Source organism: Melanaphis sacchari, unplaced genomic scaffold (genome assembly GCF_002803265.2).
Source record: "Melanaphis sacchari strain LSU unplaced genomic scaffold, SCAv2.0 Contig32_pilon_pilon, whole genome shotgun sequence".
Lineage (NCBI taxonomy): Eukaryota > Metazoa > Arthropoda > Insecta > Hemiptera > Aphididae > Melanaphis > Melanaphis sacchari.
Genome location: NW_020271199.1, coordinates 708,059 through 730,560, shown reverse-complemented (window position 1 = coordinate 730,560; position 22,502 = coordinate 708,059). Strand labels below are relative to the sequence as shown.

At 23.7% G+C, this 22,502-nt stretch overlaps 1 protein-coding gene across 5 annotated transcripts in view; it reads right to left on the bottom strand.

Moving 5' to 3' along the window:
* The window catches only part of LOC112596524 (twitchin), a 79,048-nt gene that overhangs the window by 42,952 nt on the left and 13,594 nt on the right, over positions 1-22,502 (bottom strand). For 2 of the 5 annotated variants that reach the window (XM_025342246.1, XM_025342247.1), the window contains exons 8-27: positions 19,888-20,189; positions 19,406-19,626; positions 19,004-19,315; positions 18,791-18,881; positions 18,544-18,716; positions 18,297-18,470; positions 9,784-9,978; positions 9,151-9,195; positions 8,736-8,774; positions 5,356-5,568; positions 4,353-4,524; positions 3,921-4,057; positions 3,733-3,858; positions 2,872-3,016; positions 1,784-2,068; positions 1,571-1,712; positions 1,377-1,501; positions 1,033-1,171; positions 761-975; positions 485-691 (exon numbers count right to left, since the gene is read on the bottom strand). In XM_025342246.1, the coding sequence (XP_025198031.1) occupies positions 485-691; positions 761-975; positions 1,033-1,171; positions 1,377-1,501; positions 1,571-1,712; positions 1,784-2,068; positions 2,872-3,016; positions 3,733-3,858; positions 3,921-4,057; positions 4,353-4,524; positions 5,356-5,568; positions 8,736-8,774; positions 9,151-9,195; positions 9,784-9,978; positions 18,297-18,470; positions 18,544-18,716; positions 18,791-18,881; positions 19,004-19,315; positions 19,406-19,626; positions 19,888-20,189 (3,458 nt within the window). The remainder of the gene's footprint in view (positions 1-484; positions 692-760; positions 976-1,032; positions 1,172-1,376; positions 1,502-1,570; positions 1,713-1,783; positions 2,069-2,871; positions 3,017-3,732; positions 3,859-3,920; positions 4,058-4,352; positions 4,525-5,355; positions 5,569-8,735; positions 8,775-9,150; positions 9,196-9,783; positions 9,979-18,296; positions 18,471-18,543; positions 18,717-18,790; positions 18,882-19,003; positions 19,316-19,405; positions 19,627-19,887; positions 20,190-22,502) is intronic. The other 3 variants (XM_025342250.1, XM_025342251.1, XM_025342248.1) reach the window with 2 other exon arrangements.

Below are 22,502 nucleotides of genomic sequence, written 5' to 3'. Positions count from 1 at the left end.
AACAAAACTTTCCATTTGAATATATTTTTTATTTAAGCATGTTAAACAGTTAAAAAAAAGTAGATATAGTGAGAAGAATAAATACTACTTATGTTACAGTCAATCAAGTACGTATTAAATTTTTGGAGTTATATACGTATTTTTATATTTATATTTTATAAAGTAATTGATATAAGGCTATAAAATTATAGAAGTAATATTTGAATGTAGTGTAAAAATTGGATTAAACGATGATCTTACATCAAGATTGTACATCAAATATCAATAATTATTAATAAATTAAAAACTTAAAGAGACTTAGAAGCGGTTATAATATCTATAAATACTTTACCCGTAACATATAAATTATACGTATATTATTTATTTATTGTTTGTATTTATTTTACTAATTTGATATAGTTATTTTTTTCATATTAAAAAAGCATGCACTTAAAGACTACAAATAAAAAATAAAAATGTGAATACATTTTCAATAACAAATTACCTTGCATGTTAATATGAACATCTTTGGTGTCTTCTCCTTGGTCATTTTTCAATTTGATTTGATAATTTCCAGTAAGAGCATGCGCTGGTTTTTTTATATTAAATATAATTTTATCATCATGAATAATTGCCTCTACATCTTTTGCAGTTAATGGCTTGCCATCTTTCAAAATTTTTGCATCAATGGCAGATTGTCGTGTTCCATTTACTAATAATAAAATAAGTTTCATTTAAATTTAATTTATATATTATATTACTTTATTGAAAGTTAAATTACCTTTATAAGGAACTTCAAAGCTTATTGGACGTGATACGGGGCCTTCTACATTCTCATCAAACAAAATTACAGGTTTTTCTTCTCCTTTCTTTACCTCTAATAGGCAAATAGAGGTAAGTTCGTTTGATTTACACGTAATTGTACCAGCGTCTTTCAGTTCCAATTTATTAAATATTAATTGATGTTTACCACCACCCAAATTTTTGATTTCAATTCTATAAACATTTACGACCAATTAAATTGTTTCTTTAAAGTTTTTTTTGAACATATACCTTTCTGAAGATGTAATTGGTTGATCATCGAAAAACCATTCAGTGGGAGCTGTTTGATCCTGTAACTCTACTTCTAACACAACTTTTTCTCTCTCGATTCCAACAGTATCCTTAAGTTTTTTGTTAAATTTATTTAAGTCTTTGTAAAAAAAAAAAAGAATAATTTTCATCAGATTAAATGTTATTGATAATAATTTAAAACACTTGTATAAATATTATATTTTATTTTAGAAACAATTATTTATAAATAATCAAAATTTTAAATTTAAATTTAATTGTTAATTAGGTTTTAAATAATTCACTTGTACTAAGTTATTTAATTTAATTTCTTAATATTAACTTACATTTTATAACTAGTTCTGCTTCAGTTTTATCAGCATTTGTTGCACAGGAAAATAGACCACCATCAGTAACTTTAGCGTCGTTAATTATCAGTTTTCTTTTTCTACCTTCTTTTACTATTCGAATTCTGAAATAGTGCATAAAAACATAAAAAATTAACTTATACTACAAATAACAAACAATTAATGGATTATACCTCTTATCAGCTTTAAGCTCTTGCCCATTTTTAGACCACTTAACATCACCTGCCGCGTCATCTAACTCGCATATTAATGTTACAGTATCTTTTTCAACCATTTGTTGGTGTTTTAATACTTTTACGAATTTATATGGATATTCTGTACATAACATAAATTGTTATAATATTTTAAAAACGGTTTTGAACATTTTTTTTTTTTTTATTACATACCAACTATTTTAACAGTTGATGACGTTTTATCATCTTGCTTTTCAATTCGACAGTAATATTTTCCACTATCATTCAACTCACAATTTTTTATTGTTAACCGACAAATTCCACTCATATCTTTTGATATACTATATTTATCACCGTCAGCTAATTTAGTTTTTTCTTTATACCAACCAATAATAGCCATACTACTACTAACTGTACATTCCATGCTGGTTTCGTGTTTTGTATAACCATTAGTGGTGGATTCAAGTGGTCGCAAAAACGTATAAACTGGTGCAGGTTCTACAAATATAATAAATATTTAAGAACATGTTAATAAAACATGATTTTGGACTTGTGTATCTTATAATAAGTGATGTTTTTAAGGAATTAAACGGAAAAAATAAATATCCTTCAGTAGAAATTTTTATTTATTATAAAGAAAAACACCAAAATTAATTTAAATGTTTTTCATAGAATCCTAAGAATAAAGTTCGTTATTCTAATTATTTCCTCCATATATCTTAGTAAATCATTAAATACAATTTAGATTTATTTAAATGGATAAAAACTGATTATCAATATATTACAAGAATTTTTTTATAATTACCTATATAGTATACCTATAATGGGCAATATAAGATAATATTATACATTATAATGTTATTTTTATCTAATTATTCGATTCCTTATATCCATTTTAGTATCTTATTCAATTTAGATATACTGAACAAAAAAGAATAATTAATTAAATTTTATAATTTATAATTCATCCTATACAAAAGAAATATTAGCGCTCAATATCTAAACACTATATTATAAAAATGATGCAAAATATTATAATAATATTATTGTAGAAGTGAACACAAATTGGTTTATATAAGTGTCCATCGCCCAAATAATTATACTAGTTTGGTCTGTTTATACATACAATTGTATATATGTATTATATATGTATTTATAATATATAAAATAGATATGTAGTAGGTAAGAATTACTCGTATATCAATATAAAAAAAAATAATTGTAACTTTTTAGAAATCAAATTTTAAACTTAATACATAAAAGTGTGTACTTTTCAAAACTAAAAAATATGACATTTATACCTTCAACATTAAGATAAGCTGTTGAAGTAACGCCTCCTATTTCAATTGTATATTTTCCAGTATCTTCTACTTTTGGTCCCATTATAATCAATTGATACACGTCACCTTCGTTTTTGAATTTGTACTTAGATCCGGTAAATAATTCCTGATAAATTAAATATTTTCATTAATATTATAATTTTATAGTTATTTTAATATCTCTAGTAGAATACAAAAAGTTCATTTTTATTGCTCAAATATAGCGTTTTATAAAGGTAGCGTCATTTTCATGAGTGGAGATTTCATCATGTAATTTATTAAATCAATTAAATAGTTAAAAAAAGACATAGTTTAAGATATTTAATTGAAGTTTAGTTATTGTAATTAGTTATAATATAATAATATGATTATGTGTTTGAAATCATTATTTTAATTTTGAGATGTTAAAAATACTTTTAATAGGTCTCAAAATGTCATACAATAACATAATATATATATATATCAATTTCATGTAGACTGAGAAACTATTTCAAAAAATAAGTTTTGATGTAATTAAAATTAAATTGATTTTTTTATAAAATTATTTTTATTAAAAACGTATCATATAAACCTATTAAATATATATATATATATATATTTATAATTTTAATTTACTGAAGTTCACAGAATACGTATTTTAACATTTATAGATACGTAATAAGTTATTAGTTATAAGTAATAACTAATAATTGTTTTTATTTTGAGATAAGAATTCTTTAAACAACAAATTACAATACATTCCTTATTTTATCAATTCGAAATCGTTTACCTAATATTTTTTTAAACGTAGTTCTATGATTCTTGTATCGTATATTTTAAATAATATCCATTATTGTTACTTACGTCTTTTCGAAGAAACCATTTAGGTTTAGAATTAGGTTTTGAAAATACTCCTTCAAATGTAACTTTTTTGTCTTTTCCTTCTTTGGCATATTGATCAACTAATGGTTTCAAAAACGATTCTGGTTTCTGTTAATAATTAATAAATTAAAAATCAGGTTCACTATGATAGAGTCAAAAACTTTATTTACCCTTTCCACTTTTTTTAATGCAGGTACAGGTATTTCTGTTTCTTTTAATTCTCCCCATTCTGGATCGTCTTTGTCTTTCCCCCACTTTGCATATTTTCTTTTCTTTAACATAGCTCTGAAGTCCATACCACTAGAATCTATTATTAAATTTAACTATGAAAATAAGCTTTAGGAATATAGTATTTAATTTAATTAAGATTATTTTTCTTGATTTAGATACTTATAATTTTTATTTAAAAAATAGACATTGTAATGGAAATCATTAAATTTACTATAGACACACAATTAAATATGAAATATATTAATTTCTTTTAAATTGTTTATTGTTTTATATATTATGGTATGTTTGAATGAATATGTAATTAGATAGATATGAAAATTACATACAAACATAAAAAAAAATGTTAATTTAAATTCAGTGTTGTATATTACCTGATACGTATAGTTGCATTTCTGCAGTGTCTGACCCGTGAATGTTGGTCACAATTACCTGGTACTTTCCTTCATCATTTGGCTTTACTTTACGCATACACAATGTTATTGTATTTGTTTCTCCATCAGTAATGAATTTGAATCGTCCTCCCTCAATAAGCTCGGTTATTCCCTAAATAAATGATTTTATTTTCAAAAATTGTTAATGAAAAATGATACCATACTTCATCGATCTCAAATTTTGATATAAAAAGTATAAGATATTATAATAACTATGGTTTATAGGTGAGAGTTATGTTTAAAAGTTTGTTTTTTTAAATCTTATGTCAATTTATTAAGTGTTAAAATTGTTTTATTGTGATAATGAATAAAAAGTAAATTTTCTATATCTAATTAAGTAAAAATACTTTGCTAAAATTTAATTTATTAAGCTTACCTATTCAATAAGACAAACATCAAACCATCGTTGTGTGATATATTTATGTATAAAATTAAAAAAAGCATCTTTATTTTTTGTTAAAAATCAAAGTTATGAAGACAAATTTCATAACTGTTATTATAATGGGTTGCATAGATAATTATTTAATGATCTATATCAGCGGTCGGCAACCCACGGCCCGCGGGCCGCACGTGGCCCGCAAAGCAATTTTTGATGGCCCGCACACAAAGGTGGTTAATTTTTGTGTTTTATTTTTGTTCAATAACATTTTTCATATAATTTTCAATATCATATAATTATTTTTCCATTATAAATAAATTAATCTAAACTAACCGTTTTATAATAGCAATACAATAGGTAATTATAAGTATTATAATATCATAATATGTAATTTTTTTTTATTTTTTTTTTTAATGTGGCCCTTGATGAACAATTGAGAAAAAAAATGGCCTGCGTGGTTAAAAAGGTTGCCGACCCCTGATCTATATTATACTAGTTTTTTTTTTTAAATAGTTTAAATAAAAATAGTATGTTATAAATTATAATTTAAAAAAAAATATTTACTTTGAAAAATTTGAATGTAGGAGCAGGTGTGCCTTCCACTTGTATAGTTATATATCCAGTCTGATCTTCAATAGCTGAGTAACTTTCAGCAACATCTACGATGCTTGGTGGTCCTGGTGCACCTAAATCTTTTAATGGTGTTGAGGGTTTATCAATCTTTTCTTCAAGTTCTGCTATGCTAGGTCTTCTCATTTCTGTGCTTGGTCTACGACGCTGTAAAGCCCAAGTTCAAAATTTAGAGCAATGTATTTATAGAAATGATTATATATATATATTTTTTTTTTTAGACGACTTTCACGTTCAACTCCCACTACATCCATTTCTTGGGATTGTTTTTACGCATCTTCAATGACTAACATTAAGCTGATAAAATAATAACTACAATGACTTAAAAAAACTAATATAATTTGTATAATACTAATATTTACAATGTATATGGCTACTTATTTATATGCAATTGAACGATGTTAATAAATTTTACTAAGTAATTGATCAAAGCATGTAACAAAAATTAATCCTTATGATTATAACTGTATAAAACGGAGAAGGTAACTCAAACATTCTTAGATCTAAAGGGATATAATATGTACATGGATACTATATTATGTTATAAAACAAATTTTGATGCAAAAAAAAAAAAAACTACCCGAATTAAAATATTTATAAATAATCATAATGTTATTAAGATATGAGTTAAGTTTTGAATATTTAAGAAACATCAAGCAAATTATTCATGTTTCTACTATTGATATTTTAATTAAGTATGTAACTATTTGAATTTTAATAATAATTGAATAGTTGTTTTTAATTAAAATCAAAACTGAAAGTTATAGTGAAATGAAATTAAAAAAACAAGAATGAATAGGTATTGACAATAAAGTTTTTAAAACAAATAAAATAAATTATTTTTAAAACTATAAAAAATATTTTTCTAGAAAACAAAATTAAAATATAAAAAAAATATGCTTCTTTTAAGGTAATAAAAATATGTTCAAATACTCGTATATATTATATAATATACATTAGCTATTATGAATGACGAAAAATAAATTACTCATGTTAGTATTTATGTACAATAATAGTTAAAAAAAAGTTCATTCCATATAGATACAAATTATTGAGAAGATGTGAGGTATATAATAAAAATCAATAAAAACGGGTTGAAATATTTCAAAATAATTTTTTTTTCAATTAAAAGAATTTTAATTTAATCGGTCGAATTATTCTCAAATAACACCAAGATTGAAAAACGTACCTATGCAAAACACATTTTTAAAACATCCCCATTAAATTATTCCTAGATACGCTTCTAGTTAAATGTGATAAATAATTTTTAATTCTAAAATTTAAATATTAACTATAGTCACTATTACTCATTCATTATATTTATAACTAATGGCTAATACGTGACTACTAGATAACGATGACTCAAGTCTACCCCAATAAATTACCTAACAATTTTTGTTCTATTCTAATTATTGTAATTGAAATAACAAAAGACATTCATATATATGTATAAATTTTAATATTAAATTATCGCAATTTTATGGAAAAAACATATAATGACCATAGAAGTTTTTAATAAAATATATTATAATAATTATTTTATTTTTATTACAAAATTACCGTGTGCAAATACATTGAGTAGGTAATTAATCTGTAAATAAAATGTGTAATTAACCAAAAATATATAATTCATACTTTAACATAGCCATTTATGTATTAAACCTATCATGTAATATAATAATTGTATACTTATAACCTAATCCTGTGACGGTCTGTTTTATGTAGGTACTATAAAAGAACTAAAATAAATATCACAATTCATAGCCATGAAACATTACATCGAAATGTAGTTTATTTTGATGGCTTAACAGTACCGATATTTTATATAAACGCAGTTAAACTTTTTTTTGGAACAGTAGCGCGGCCAATTTTTTTCATGAGATATCAAATTTTAAATTGTCTTAAATTTCTTTAATTTATTAGTATGGTTATAAATCCGAAATTAACCAAAATATAAGCTTACAATTGTATTAAGTTTGTAAATAATTCGATTTCAGAAGTACGTTTAGAAAATCACATTATATTTCAATATATTAAATTTGTACATTTTGTATGCCTTTTTACATAAAATTCCATAAAAAAAATTACCCAATAGGCCTTGGCAGTCTAAAACTTTTTAATATTCAAAATAATAAATGTATACATTTACATAGGTCATAACTCAATCAATTTTGAATTTTAAAGTCAATTTTGATTAATCAAAATTACTTAAAGAAATTGTAAAATCGATTTAATAGTAAAAAAAATTAACGAGGGATATATCTATCATTGAACTGTTGTAGTATTAAAATAAACACAATTTAAATTTAAAGTTATATGGCTGAAATATAGAATATATTTTATTATATTGCACACTATAACCTATAATTATCCAGAAGCTTAAACATTTAAAAATCGAAAATTTATGATTTTTCATATACTATAGGTAACAAATTTAAGTATTAAACTCTATAATTAATGTTTAGTTTCACAATCGTATTATTTGCTTTCTTAATTGTCACTTCTCTTTATTATTCATGTAATATTACAATATCCTTTTATATAAAAGAAATTATATCTTAAATGTAATCTTATAGGAATCAAGTTTTTTTATATCTTTATTCTTGTTTAAATGTAATGTCTTTATGAATCAATATTTTACTTTATTGTATTTTTAATATGTTGCATATTATTTAAACACTTATTACTAATTTATCAATTACATTATTTATTAATAAAACTAAACAATGACATTTTAAAATACCTAATTTATATCTGTGATACATTTTAGCTGTAACGTTAACAATTTAATTTAAATATTTGATGTTTGTTTATGTATCAAACCAGAACTACTATCTGTAAAACGTTTTAAACAAATAATTTCCTCTAATATAGTTATAGGTATGATTTTAAATTTATCTCAGTAATCTTTATTAAAAAATAGCATATTTTTAAAAAATTTCTATGCCTTTATAAACAAATAAAAATAAATATATTTCAAGCAAATCGACTTACAGTTCTTATTTATAAAACTTCTGAGAATGAATAATATTATTCTATTCTTAACAAAATTATATAATATTTAAAAAATACTCCTGTAAAAAAAATTAGAATTGAGTGTTAAGTTTCGTTAGTGATGTAAATGACAAAATATTTATCCACGGTCCATTCAGCAATCTTCACGCGAACGATCACAGGACTAACACGTAAAAAATGACGATCAATAAATAAAAATATAAAACTTGACATCACAATATAGGTTACACAAAAAAAAACGCAATCATATCGGAAACAGTGACTATTGTGACGAGGAAACACTATGAATGAAACCTCACCTTTTCATCAATAACCTGACCAGGCCGCAATTTTCCAACCTGCATAAACATAATTTAATTGAAAGCACGTTAAACAAGTTGCGGTTAACCAGAAGTAACCGAGGGAGACGACACAAAGACAGAAACACAAACGTTTGGAAATTTTGATAGATGGCGATGACGAATTTGATACGGAGATATGTATCGTGGTAGGTAATTGGACAAGAATATCAATTGCAATTGAAGCTTAATTTTTTTTTTTTTTAATTGAAATATTAAGTATAATATCAATATTATTTATTTCGCCATCGCCAAAGAACGTCCACTTTGAAAGTCACAACAGTCGATGAGGGTAAAAAAACCATTGTTATTTTTCAGTTTATTAATTCATTTCACCAAAGAGACGCTGTTCACATTGGATTTTTAACACCCTCACCTTTTTTTCTTCCAGGACCTCTCCGGGCCGTAATTTTCTATTTTCCTAAAATAGACAATTTAAAATGTATTTGAAAATCCGACATTATTTCCATCCCTACTCCATTGTAAAGACAGAACTATGAAATCCACGAACAAAAGTATGCATATAAATTGACAAGATATTTATAAACGCAAAATTGGCGTAAAATATCCGTATTACAAACTATTCGAAGTAAATATGTTTAATCAATTGCTAAATTAAAGGCTTCAAAATCCGCTGTACATGTATTTATATATGTATATGTGGTTATAATAGTTTATTGTTGTCTATTCTATTTTATCTACGTTTCATCTACAATATGTTCAATACTAAAAATGGTTATAATAAAATCTATTGTATAAAAAAAAAATATAAAAGCAGTTGATAATTTGTCATCATGCTTACTAATTTGGCGCTCTTTACATACTGAGCACCGTTAAGAATGCGTATAAGAACAAAAAAAAAAAAAAAACAAAATTGTAGAAGAAAGAATATACTTTTTGGTAGAAATTGCTTTAAAAGAAGGTAGAACGAATGAAAGAAAATTTAAATAATTACAAATTAAGACAGCACTAATGCCATCCGACAGTTGAATTTACAGTGATAATTTACCTCGTCGCTGATTATCAAACTCGGGCGGCGGCCTTTGTTGTCCTCTGGTGGAGGAATTAGGGAACCTCTACGGCTTGATTGTCCAGAACCAGAACTTGGACCCAGTGAGTTTTTTCTGCTATCGGTTGGCGTTTGTTCACGAATAACTTCGATTTTGGGCATTTCAGGCGCCTTGATTTCTGGTACTCGACTTGGCTATAAATAACAACGCAATTACGTAAAAGCAAGTGATCGAATATCTATTATAGTTGGGATGAGTTATGTGACATTGGTTATGAATTTGGGCAGGACTTTGGGCATGCGTAATGAAATCAACTGGTATCATTATTAACTACGAGTATACAATTATAATAATTTCTCTATTGACGCAAACCATGCATTTTACCTGGATACTTGTGCGTCTTGACATAAAATTTAATCAAATTAAGCATAAGATTAGATCTAATATTATTTTTATTACATTTCATAAACAATTTTCATATTTTCCCTAAGACGTAGATATGAGTACATAATTAAAATAATAGCATTATAAAAGAATAAAAAAATTATATTCGTAAAAATTATTTCAAAAGTATTAAATATGTAATATTTTATTGATTTGGTATAACAAATGTCCCTTATTATTATGCTTACCCTGCCTGTTGGAGCTTTCTCATCAGAAGAGTCCAACTTTATACTTGGTTCTTGTATAGAGTTTTCATCTTCTGACATGATAGAATAATCTACACTTGTTTCCTAAATAATAAGTAAATATTTATATAATAAATTTATTCAAATGGTATTTATTATTTTTCATACCGGTGTTCGTTCATCGATAGATTTAGCTTCGTCAAATGAATCTTGTAAATTATCAACTTTAGTACCCTGTAAAAAAAAGTATTCAAATAATAAAATATAAAATAATTTGTATCGTTCACATTAACGATATTTTATAATTGTTTCAAACCACGGCTAATTGGACATTCAACGTACGTTAGATATGGTTGGTCGCATCTTTTTCTCTGGCTGTTCAGGCTCATTAGTGTCTTTTTTCTTCTAGAGTACATAATTTAACAAAATAAATGTTTATTGTAGATTATTTACTATATTTATGTAGGTATATTAATTTTCTTATTACTTTCACAGAAAGTCGTTTTTTCGTTGTTGGATTTTCTTCTGGCATGAGTGATTTACTTTCTGATGGTTTTTTCTGTATAGAAAATATAATAACTTATATTTAATATTAATTTAGGTGCATGATATCGCTAACATGTATAATATTATAAATATGAAAATATTTACGATTATAATTTAGATATTGTACTTAGTATTAATAATAAGGAGTGAAACAAAATATGAAGTATTACTTATACCTTAAAACATATTTACATATATTAATAATAAATATACACTGTACATTCATACTTACACTTAATATCGACAGACGTCGACTGTCGTCTATTTTATTATCTTCCACTGGAGTACTGTCATCATCATTTTTCTAAATATATATTTACAATGCAAACTATAGTTATGATAATAAAAATAAGCAATATTTCACAAAACGATCTTACAGAAACTATGTTTTAAACACAAGTTAGTAAGTATAATTTATGTATGTTTGCCACTTACTTTTACTGAAGGGCGGCGTTTTACTTCTAGTTTTTCTTCTTCTACTGCTATTTTATTTTCAACAGTTTTCTAAATATAGAAATTCTTACGATTATAACTTTATAAGTTTTTTGTAACGTAGAAAAAAAGCTTGTTTTAATTTTTATATTAATTAAAAAATGTATAAATGTATAAACTATGATTTCATCATACATTTAATACCTAACCTATTATACCGAATTTAAGAATTTAAAACTAAGTGCCTATAATTGAATATGAATTATGATATTTTTTATTGGAAGAGAAGAACTATAAAAAAAAAAATATATGTAGAATCTAACTACAATAGCAAGTCAAACTGTCATTGATAATTCAAATTGTAATAACAATTATTCAAATTAGGATTTATAATAATTTAACTCACAGAGTTGACTTACTTTTACTGATGGTCGTCGTTTAACCTCATTTATGTTATCTTCAACTGATTCGATCAAATCATTGGTTTTCTAAATACATATAAAAAATAAAAACTACTGAATAGCATTTATTTACAATACATACTTTTATTGAAGAGCCTCTTCTTTTTGTGGGACTATCCTGAATAGTTTTTTCAGGTGGGGATGTATAACCGTTATTATCTTCAGTTTCCATCTTTTAACAAATGTGGTATATTACAAGCATGCGATTTTTATGTACAATCTACTATATTATATCATAATAATGTATTCTTACTTTTAATGTTGATGGTTTTTGTTTTTCTTCGACAATTTCTTTCGCCACTTCAGTTTTAGTATCATTATTAATTTTATTTTCATCTTTTGTTTTCTGAATAAGAACAAAAACTTAGAATTTATATTTATACACCATATATAAACATTGAATGTTTAATGTTTATAGATGGAAAAATGTAAATTCAAAATTTTAGTTTCATTGTATTTTTTCCGGATATTTTAAATTTTAAATTATTTAAATGATAGCTAATACTATAAAATTGGCTGAATACCAGATAAAAGTTTTAAAAATTATTTTTGAACCAGGTACCTTTATAATTTGTTTTAAAAATGTTTATTACATATTAAATTTACTTATAAAATTGTCAAAATTTTAGTTTAAAACAAAAATTAGGTACATAAATATGTTCAACTCATGATATTATTAAAACAATTATATTAAAATACTTATAATAAGTAAGTATTTTACGCAATGATTTTTTATACTAGTATTTAATTATTTTTTATCATATTAGTAAAAATAGTTTTAAAATTTATTAAAGGTACCTAGTTCTTAATTAATATGTAGATATTACAATCATTTATTTGAATGTTAAAGGTCCATAAATATTTATTTAATTCAAATAAAGTACATATTATAATATATTATATAATACACAACTTAAAATATTTTTGTATACTGCAATAGCTATTTTACTTTATTCATTTAAACTATTTCATAAATGTAAAATATATCAAAAATAATGTTTGCAATAAAGAAGTAATTACTTTAATTGATTGGGGGGATTCAATAACTTTTTCTTCTTCAGTTGGTAACAAGTTATCATTTTCTATGGTTGTCTAAATAAAACACGCAAAACACAAAAAAAAAAATAAAACACTATTCTATAAACTCTAAATTTTAAATAAAAATATATACAAATAATCAAATTACTTAAATACTTATTATATTAGGAACAAAATAACTCTACATTATTTATCCAAAAATTACACGCATACATACTTTTAATAATGGTTTCTTAGTTTCCTCAACTTTAACTTCTGTTTTTTCAACTGGAGATTTCTAAATTAAAACAAAATCAATTTATAAATATCGTTGGTATTTTAAAAATAAGTGTTATACCATAAAAACCCGATAAAATAGAGAGACATATGATTAGAAACTTAAGCTTTACCAATTTATATTGAATGTAACAATGCCTATGTTCAGTATAAAGCTTAAAAAATAACAATACATTACTAAGGCTATCTAAATTAAAATATAAACGAGGTATATAACTATTTATGTGTTTATGTTAAATATTTAGCACTATTTTGAAAGCAAAAAATAATTTTATTCTACACTTTAATATTCAATAACTAATTAATTTATAGATACTTTTATTAATGGTTTCTTGATTTCTTCATCATTAACTTCTGGTTTTTCATTAGTTGTTGATTTCTAAAATAATTAAATTTTAATAATATATTATAATTTTTAATAATATTTTCAACTAGAAACTAAAAAAAAAAATCGAGGGGGATAGGTAAATTGTTTAGTTGTTGATAGTTAACTTTCTTTCCTCATTTCTATATAATATGAATTTAGATATTAAAAATATAAACATACATTATTAAATATATAATACAGTCAAATTCGCTTATAACGATCTTCAAGGGACCAAGAGAATCTGATTGTTATATCCGGATTATAAAAATGTAATAACACATAAGATATAAAATCAACCAAATACATTGCTTGGAATCGTTGTAAACGGCATCGTTATAAGCAAATTCGATTGTAATTAAATACAACATGTATTTATTTATTATGTGTGAATTACTTTTATCGCTGATTTCTTAGTTTCTTCGTTTTTAACTTCAGTTTTTTCATTGGACAATTTCTGTACAGGTAAAAATAAGATTTATCAATATTGATAATATTTTCAAAAGTTTAACTTAAAGAGAAAAAAATGAGCTCAATGGATATAATGAATTAAGATTTAGTGGACATCCGTTCATATTATTATTAATACTCTTTTTAAACATTGTTGATTATAGAGTATAATTGAAAAATGGAACAAAATATGTTATTATTTCGCAAGCAACTAAGTACCCTACATTATTTTCAAATAATTTATACATACTTTTACAGATGGTTTCTTGATTTTTTCATCTTTAACTTCATCTTTTTCGTCAGAAGTTTTCTATATATTTAAAAATAGGTTTAGAAATGTTTTTAAATATACTAAAATTTTTAACATAACAATAAAGAAAATATAAAGATTAAGAAGATGAAAGAATTAGGGTAGTGGACACATATCTTGTTCTAATTACATTAATATGAGACATTACTATTTGTTAAACATGTTTATACTCAATGTATTTATAACTAAATATTTATCGTGGATTAATAATTAATAATTTATGCACAGTTATTTCTATCAATGGTTTCTTAATATCATCATCTTTAACTTCAATGTTTTTATTAGAAGAATTTAAAAAAAAGATTTTATTCATACGTTTTAATAATTCTTCACCTTAAAATCTTCACAAAAAACTAACAGGTTAAAGAAAAAATTTTGCTGGAACTTTAATTATTTTTGAAAATGCTTACATATTAATGAAAGAATAATATTGTATGATATAATATTAAATATATTAATAATCGAAAAAAATATCTAATATTTTCTATATTTATTTTTTTAAGTAAAATGAATAAAAAAATAATAATCTTTATTATGAAATATCAAATTATTATTTAAATAAAAATAATTATACCACTTCCCCAGATTAAATACTAAATTATAAATAATTATAATATATGATATTACTGTGATAAATAAATGTAATACATATTGTGCCATCCATTTTATTAAAAACTAATTTTTTTGAATTTATGAAAATTAAATTCTGTATATTAAAATGGACTTAATTGACTAAATTAGTATTCTCAGTTTTAAAATAATTACTTTTAATATTGAAGATCTTCTTTTTTCCTTATCTTTCTGCTCCTCTTCTGTAGTTGTAGTTTTTTCTGTAGATTTCTAAAATATTTAACCATTTAGTAGAATTGTATTCAATTAATTGTATCGTATAATTTTAAATAAATTACTTTTAATATTGAAGATCGCCTCTTTACTTCCTGTTGTCCATCTTCCTTTATCTCAGTTTCATCAGTAGTCTATACAAAGTAAATTTATTAAATAAACATAATAATCAAAAATATTTGAAACATAATGCACAATATAAATCTACAATCAATTATGTCTTACAATACCAAATATTAATTACGAGAAAAATGTATACAATAGAAAAGTTTAACGAACTCGTTGTAAATACTTAGAAAGATCATTATATAGTTTAAAGTGTAATACGTAAAAAGATAATTGGACATATCAAATTAAATGTAGTTTGATCATTAAAAATTTAATGAAAAATAAAACAATAATGAATACAGTTTAAAATTATAAGTCCTTGAATAAAGGTGTAAAATGTAAGTAAATATAATAAAACTGAATACTAAAAAAAAACTATCAAAAATATTTAAAAATATTAAAACTTGAAATATAAATACATAAAAACCACTATCGTGAGTGCATGACATTATAATATATAGGTACTATACAATTGTAGTTAAATATATGATTCATTTCTTACTTTAAGTATTGAAGATTTTCGTTTTACTTCTGGAGAAGCACTCTCTTTAGTTTCACTTTCTTCCGTTTTCTAATTAAAATTAAACGTAATTTACTTAATTACAGATTTAACATAAACTGTATAATACATAATACTACGGTTTAAAATTTGATTTATACCTTGGTTGTTATTGAAGATTTTCGTTTTACAGTTTTTTCTTTTGTTTCTTTAACTTCCTCCTGAAATATGTTGTACATTGTTTACAAATTGTTTTTCAAAAGACTTTAAACACTTAAAAAAAAAAAAATTATATTTTTTTCTTATCTTATCATCTTACCTCTTGTTTCTCATCAACTTCCATTTTTTCTGTTAAAAAAACAAACAAAATTATTATTTTTCTTAATACTTTTATATATTATTAATAGAATTACGCTCACCAAAAATATTAAGTTCTGCAGATGATTCATCACTTCCAGCAGAATTTTTAAATACAATTTTATAGGTACCAGAGTGTTCTATTTTGGTTTTCGTGATTATTAAACTTGCGCGTTTTCCATCAAAGTTAATAATTGTTTCTGATGTCTCCGTTATTTTTGTTGAGTTTCTAAATAATGTATTTTACAAATAATTCATAATTTAACATTTTTATTTAATATTTAATTTCTTACCTGTACCATATGACTGTGACTTGTTTATCAATTTTGGATAAACTAGAAACAAATTCTATTCGTTCACCTTCATTAGCACGCTATAATAAGGTTTAAAAATATTATACTTAAATTTTGTCTATCTTACTCAATAAAGGTAATATACATTTGTTTATTATTTTACTTAAAATTTATAGCTCTAAAATAATTATAATGTTACATGAAAAATACTCACTAAGTTTTATTAATCACCAATTCTTAACATCTTTTCGAGGATGGTGTTATATTATAAATTTGAGTATATTTTGAATTGCTTTTGATTATAGAATTAAAACTGGCACATGAAGCATTAAAACATTTTTTTAAACTTTCAAATTGCAAAATAAAATAAAGCATATTAAATTAGAATTACTCGCATTATTTGCAAAAAGCAAATTATTAACAACAATTAAAATATAATACAATACAATTGTACATTGTACATCAAATCCATTAGGCGTAATACTGTAATCATATTTTTGTTAAAATTACAATTTTATTTTATACAAGAAAAATTATATTATTTCTAATTAAATATATTATAAATTATATAATAGAGTTAAATAAGAATAAATATATTTTAATAATTATAAGATCATAACTAATAACTTATAACATTCGTAATAACTAGTTATGTAGTATTTTATTTCTAAATTTATTTATACATACCTACTTAGCTGATAGTATTAGACCATAGTAATTAACCCCGTAGCATTATACTATGTAGGTATACCACGAATGGTCGATAATTTAAAACACTTTTGTTTGATGAACATATTGAAATTTATGTTTGTATTAAAAATTAATAGAAATGCGTGTTTAGGAATTATTATTTAAGTATTTTATCTGACTATTTTAAAATGCATTATAAAAGCTTAAACATGTTTGTTTTCTTTTTTGCAATGTGGATTGCAATTACAATATTTTCTTAAAACTCAGTGTATGCATATGATGTGTTCTAAATTAAATATTAACATTAGCTATTTGAGTTTATTCATCAAAATATTATTAAAATTAACTTAACATTTGTGTAAAAATGAATTTTAATTTTTGCACAATATTCTCGAACCATTTTCATATATTTTGGCTGCAATTAAACATATATTAATTAGATACAATATATTGTTTTGATTTAAAAAATAACTGAAATGGATCTGAATAAACAAATTGAAGTTCTATTTTATTTAACGATACGCATTTACAAATAAATAATTCTTGGTAAAGTATGGAAAAAGATGACTTTGATAGCTATAAATATTCTACTCCTTCTGAATTTAAGGAAAAAGTACGCAATGATGTAGAATATATCAGGCAAGTTCCAAATAAAGATAAAGAATTTAAAATTATGATGTGGAAAGATGAGCTAGAAAAGGAAGAAAATAAAAACCTAGAAGTTAACGATTGGTCAATGCACGATGGTCAGTATCCTCGGTTGGGACCGATAATTTTTAACAATAGGGAAAAAAATGCATCAAATGATAATATGACTGGCAAAAATTAAAACATAATATATATATATATATTATAATCGATTAATAATAATAAAACACTTGCATATGATATGCAATTTTATGTAACTATATTTGATTGAACTTATATTTATTATCTATTTAACAGTGAAAACAAATTATTATTATTATTATTATATATGATAATAATACATGCATATTTTATAAAATTAACTTATAACAAATTTACCTGAAAATTTTGAATAAATATTCATATAATTCCATCTTTATAAAATCGTTTTTATAAAAAGAAAAAAACTATTTTAGGAATATGTGAACCTATATTTAATTATTCTTTAAAAGTTTCATTTGTTAGTTGAATTAGTATTTAAAATGAAAAGAAAAATCACACGAACACTACATTTTTCATTAGTACTCACGATTGATTTAAGTTTCTCATCAATAGATGGTTTTTCTACTTTTTCTTCTACAACTTCTTTTACTTCAATAGGACTAGATACTACTTCACCTTTTTCGTTTTTAGCGATCAAATTGTAAATACCCTTATCGCTGGAAGTTGCATTTTTCACTTCTAATTTTACCAAATACTCTCCCTAAAAGAAAAATGCAATTTATTTAATAAATAAACGTTTGAGGTTATTTATGTTATTAATTAAATTTCATTACATCATTAACGCGTTCGATTTTCGTTTGTCTTGTAACGTTGTCTTTGATCACAGTGTTGTCTTTTTTCCATGTGCACTGGGGTTCGAAAATGGACTGGATGCGACACTCAATGACAACGTTTTTAGTTTTTGATATTGTGACAACACGTGGGACTTCTTTGATCACCGGTATTACTGTAATCAAGGTTAAATATAAAGATTAAAATTTGTATTTAATACGTGTACTATTGGGATATGTTTTTATTTACTTTCAATATTGAGTGTCAGATTTGCATTCAGTTCACCATTCCCGTTTTTTATACTGCATTTATACAACCCCGTGTCTTCTTTACCTGGATTCTAATGGTGTTATGTTAAAAATAAATTAGTAACTAATTATATTATTTACTATATTATAGTTATAAATTTATACAGAAATGCATTTGCAATTATTTTGGGATTTAAAATTTATCATAAAATACCTTTAATTCCAGGCATATGTAGTAAGAATCCCCTTTTTCTTCGACTCTCCAAGAAAGTTTCGAAGATTGGTTCAATATCTTACCATCAAGGTACCAGACGACTTCTGGTTTGGGACTTGCCTTTACAGTGCAATCCATAACAACTAGTTTACCGTTGTTTTTGGACTGTATTCTTGGTTTAATTAAGAATGTAGGAGGTTCACCTTCTGGTTCAGGATCGGTTTCAATGTTAAGATTTAAGTTTGCATTGCTCTCACCATGTTCATTTTTCACGTGACATCTATAAGTGCCACTATCCGGACCAATTGGATCCTATAATTAAATATCGATATTTTTAATTACTTACTGTAAAACCATAACTTTGATAGCATTATTATTACAAATGAAAAATATAAAAATTACTTGTATCAATAAAAGTATTTCGTATATGTTTTCTTTCCCGGTAACTTTCATAGAAATTTTCGATGTCTCCGTGACAAGCTTCGTTCCTTTATACCACTCAACTTCTGGCTTAGGATTAGCTGTGCAATTGCACCGGAGTGTAATTAGTGTTCCAGATTCATTTGGAATTATTCGAGGTTTTTCGATAAACGATGGCGCAAATCCAGAACTACTATCACCACCTGAAATCAAAATGGGATTTTTTTATTTAAACATTTAAAAATATTTATGTATTTTTGTATATAAAATAAAATATATGTATTTATATATATATGTATATTAATATTAATACCCACACGTTAATTTTTATGTTACAATATTATTATTATTCACATTAATTTATTACTGGTATTTAACATGCGCGGTTGTAATGGAATATAGGGTACAATAATTGTGCATAAGGTTGTATTATATATATATATATATTTTTTTTTTGGGTATACCTTGGAAATTCAATGATATATTTGCATTGCTTTCACCAAATATATTACAAGCATTACAACGATAATTTCCACCATCTTCTTTGGTGGGATTTGTGATTTCTAATCTAAGTAAATACATGTCTTTGCCAATTGTCTTTTTTGACATTCTAATCCGTCCTGTATCTAATATTAATTTAGATGCTTGATACCAGTTTATTTCTGGGATGGGATTAGCTTCCAGCTCACACTCCATTACTAAAACATCCCCCTCTTGATGTATCACTGGCTTCTTAGGAAACCTTGGTTGTTTTCCTTCTGGAATTCTAAAAATATAAAAAAAAAAAAATGAAATAAATATTTATTAAGCATTGTAATTGAATATACCATAAAGTAAAATAATAAATATAAATATAACGGTAAAAATAGCTTCTTACTTATTTAATTAAAAACGGAAAATTTTATAAAAATAAGATATCATCGAATCAGTAATATTTTACACATATGCCAAAGTTTATTAATTATTATACATGATATATTATTTATTCACATACATTTTGCTAGTTCTATAATAACTATAGTATCAACCCCTTTTTTAGCTTTGAATCTATTATTATAACTTGCTAAGCATAAATTTATGTTTAAAAGTTATAGTAGAGTAATATTTTTTAAATACGTAACTTGAATATTTTATTCTTTATTTCTATAGGTAATCCAAGTTAAAAAATAAAAATTAACTACTTATATTTAATTTTTATTAGTATTACCCTGGTTTTAATATGTTGTTAATATAAAATATTTATACGTATTTTAAAGGTTTTCAAATTCATAGTGTTGTGTTTTCATTATCATAGGTTATTATTTTCATAATCAATTAAATTGGTCAATACTATTTTACTTTTATTACATCAACTTTGAAATGTTTCGATATTTCACTTTTACTTTGGGGTATCTAAATCGAATTCATTATTAAGAAAAAATATTATAGAGGTCGTTGAGAGCTTGAATTAAGAAAACCAATATCAGATACTAAAGATTGTAAAGACATTTAGTTATAACTACTTATACTAAATTACGAACATCAAGTTCAATCACTGTAAGTGTTTTTGGATTTTACTATGTATCAAAACTATGTAGTACATATTATACAGTATACTAAATCTAAGTTACTTATTTTTAATTAAATTTATTTTATATTTATTTATATTATATAACCAAATTTGGTTACTGTACACAAATTATAATATTAAATTACAATTTTAAAGAACTGTTATTTGCTTATTTGAAAGTAGATAGGTATTTTATATTTAAATACCTACCTATTTAATAATACTGAAACTTATTAATAAATCCTTATTACTTATAATATGTTCACATTTTCAAAGTATTTGTTTGAAATAAATATAGGTATCATTATCTATTTTATATCAATTTAATTTTTGTATGATAAACAACCAAAGCTTATTAAAAAATGTTCTTGTTCATATTTAGTGTTTTCTTTTAAACAGCTTGATTTTAAACTATATGTAAAATAGGTAAATATTTAGCTCAAAAAAGCAATAAAAAAAAAAAGAGATACTTAGTTAAGTTAAATTATCAAAGCAATCCAATTAGAATTTAAAATAGAACTGTAGTATTAAAATTAAAACTAATATTTGTTTTGTTTGTTATATAATATATTGATTTATTAAATTTAAAATATTTAACTATATAACATAAAAATGTTTTGCTATATTTAAATATGAAACGAAAATAAGTAAGTATGGACAAGAATCAGATCAGAAATTGAGTATAAGCATTTATCCTGTCATAGTATAACAGTGTATGTGTTAAATTATTATTATTTTAAACTTGTGACCAAAAATAAATGTTAAAAAAAAAAAAAATTAATCGAGCTATATGATTATTATATAAAAATGGCCAAGGCTATTAAAAATATATGTTCTCAATATAGATGCTTACATGTTGGATGTTCCTTACAAGCTTTTAATTTTTAAAAAATTCGAAAAGCAATCTGTGTTAAATCTCTAATTGACATAGCCCAAAGACTATACTCCTCACAGCAAGTGAATATTTTTAAAACCGACATAAGATTCTAATACGGACTAAAGACAAATATATGCACCAATCATACTGACTATGATCAATTTCTGATCAAGCATTTGATAAGTACATACTAAAAATAAGTAGATATCATACAGTTCTAAAGTAAAATTTTGTTTTCAAACTTCAAATAATATTATGTTGTTATTATTATATTTAATCAATAATATTTTTTAATATTAAAAACTATTTGATTGATATTTTTATTTGTTATAAATCCCCAACATTAATTATTATAATTCAGTAATTCAGTTGAATTCATAAATTATGAGTAGTTAATGTATTACTATAAAAACTATTAATTTTATAATTTTTACAATTTTAAAGTATTGTTCAAAGTTTCTATCTATTTTCAAATATTTTTTTTGTAAACTATGTAATTAGTTTTTATGATCAGGGTTATAGACATATAAATTGTTTTAAGAGCTTACACGGGAGAGCAAGCAACATAGCAGTTATCACCAAGCCCTTTGTTACCCATTAAAATTACGCTTTTTTTGTGGTTCAAATTTCTTTTTCTTATTTTTTTATCCCAT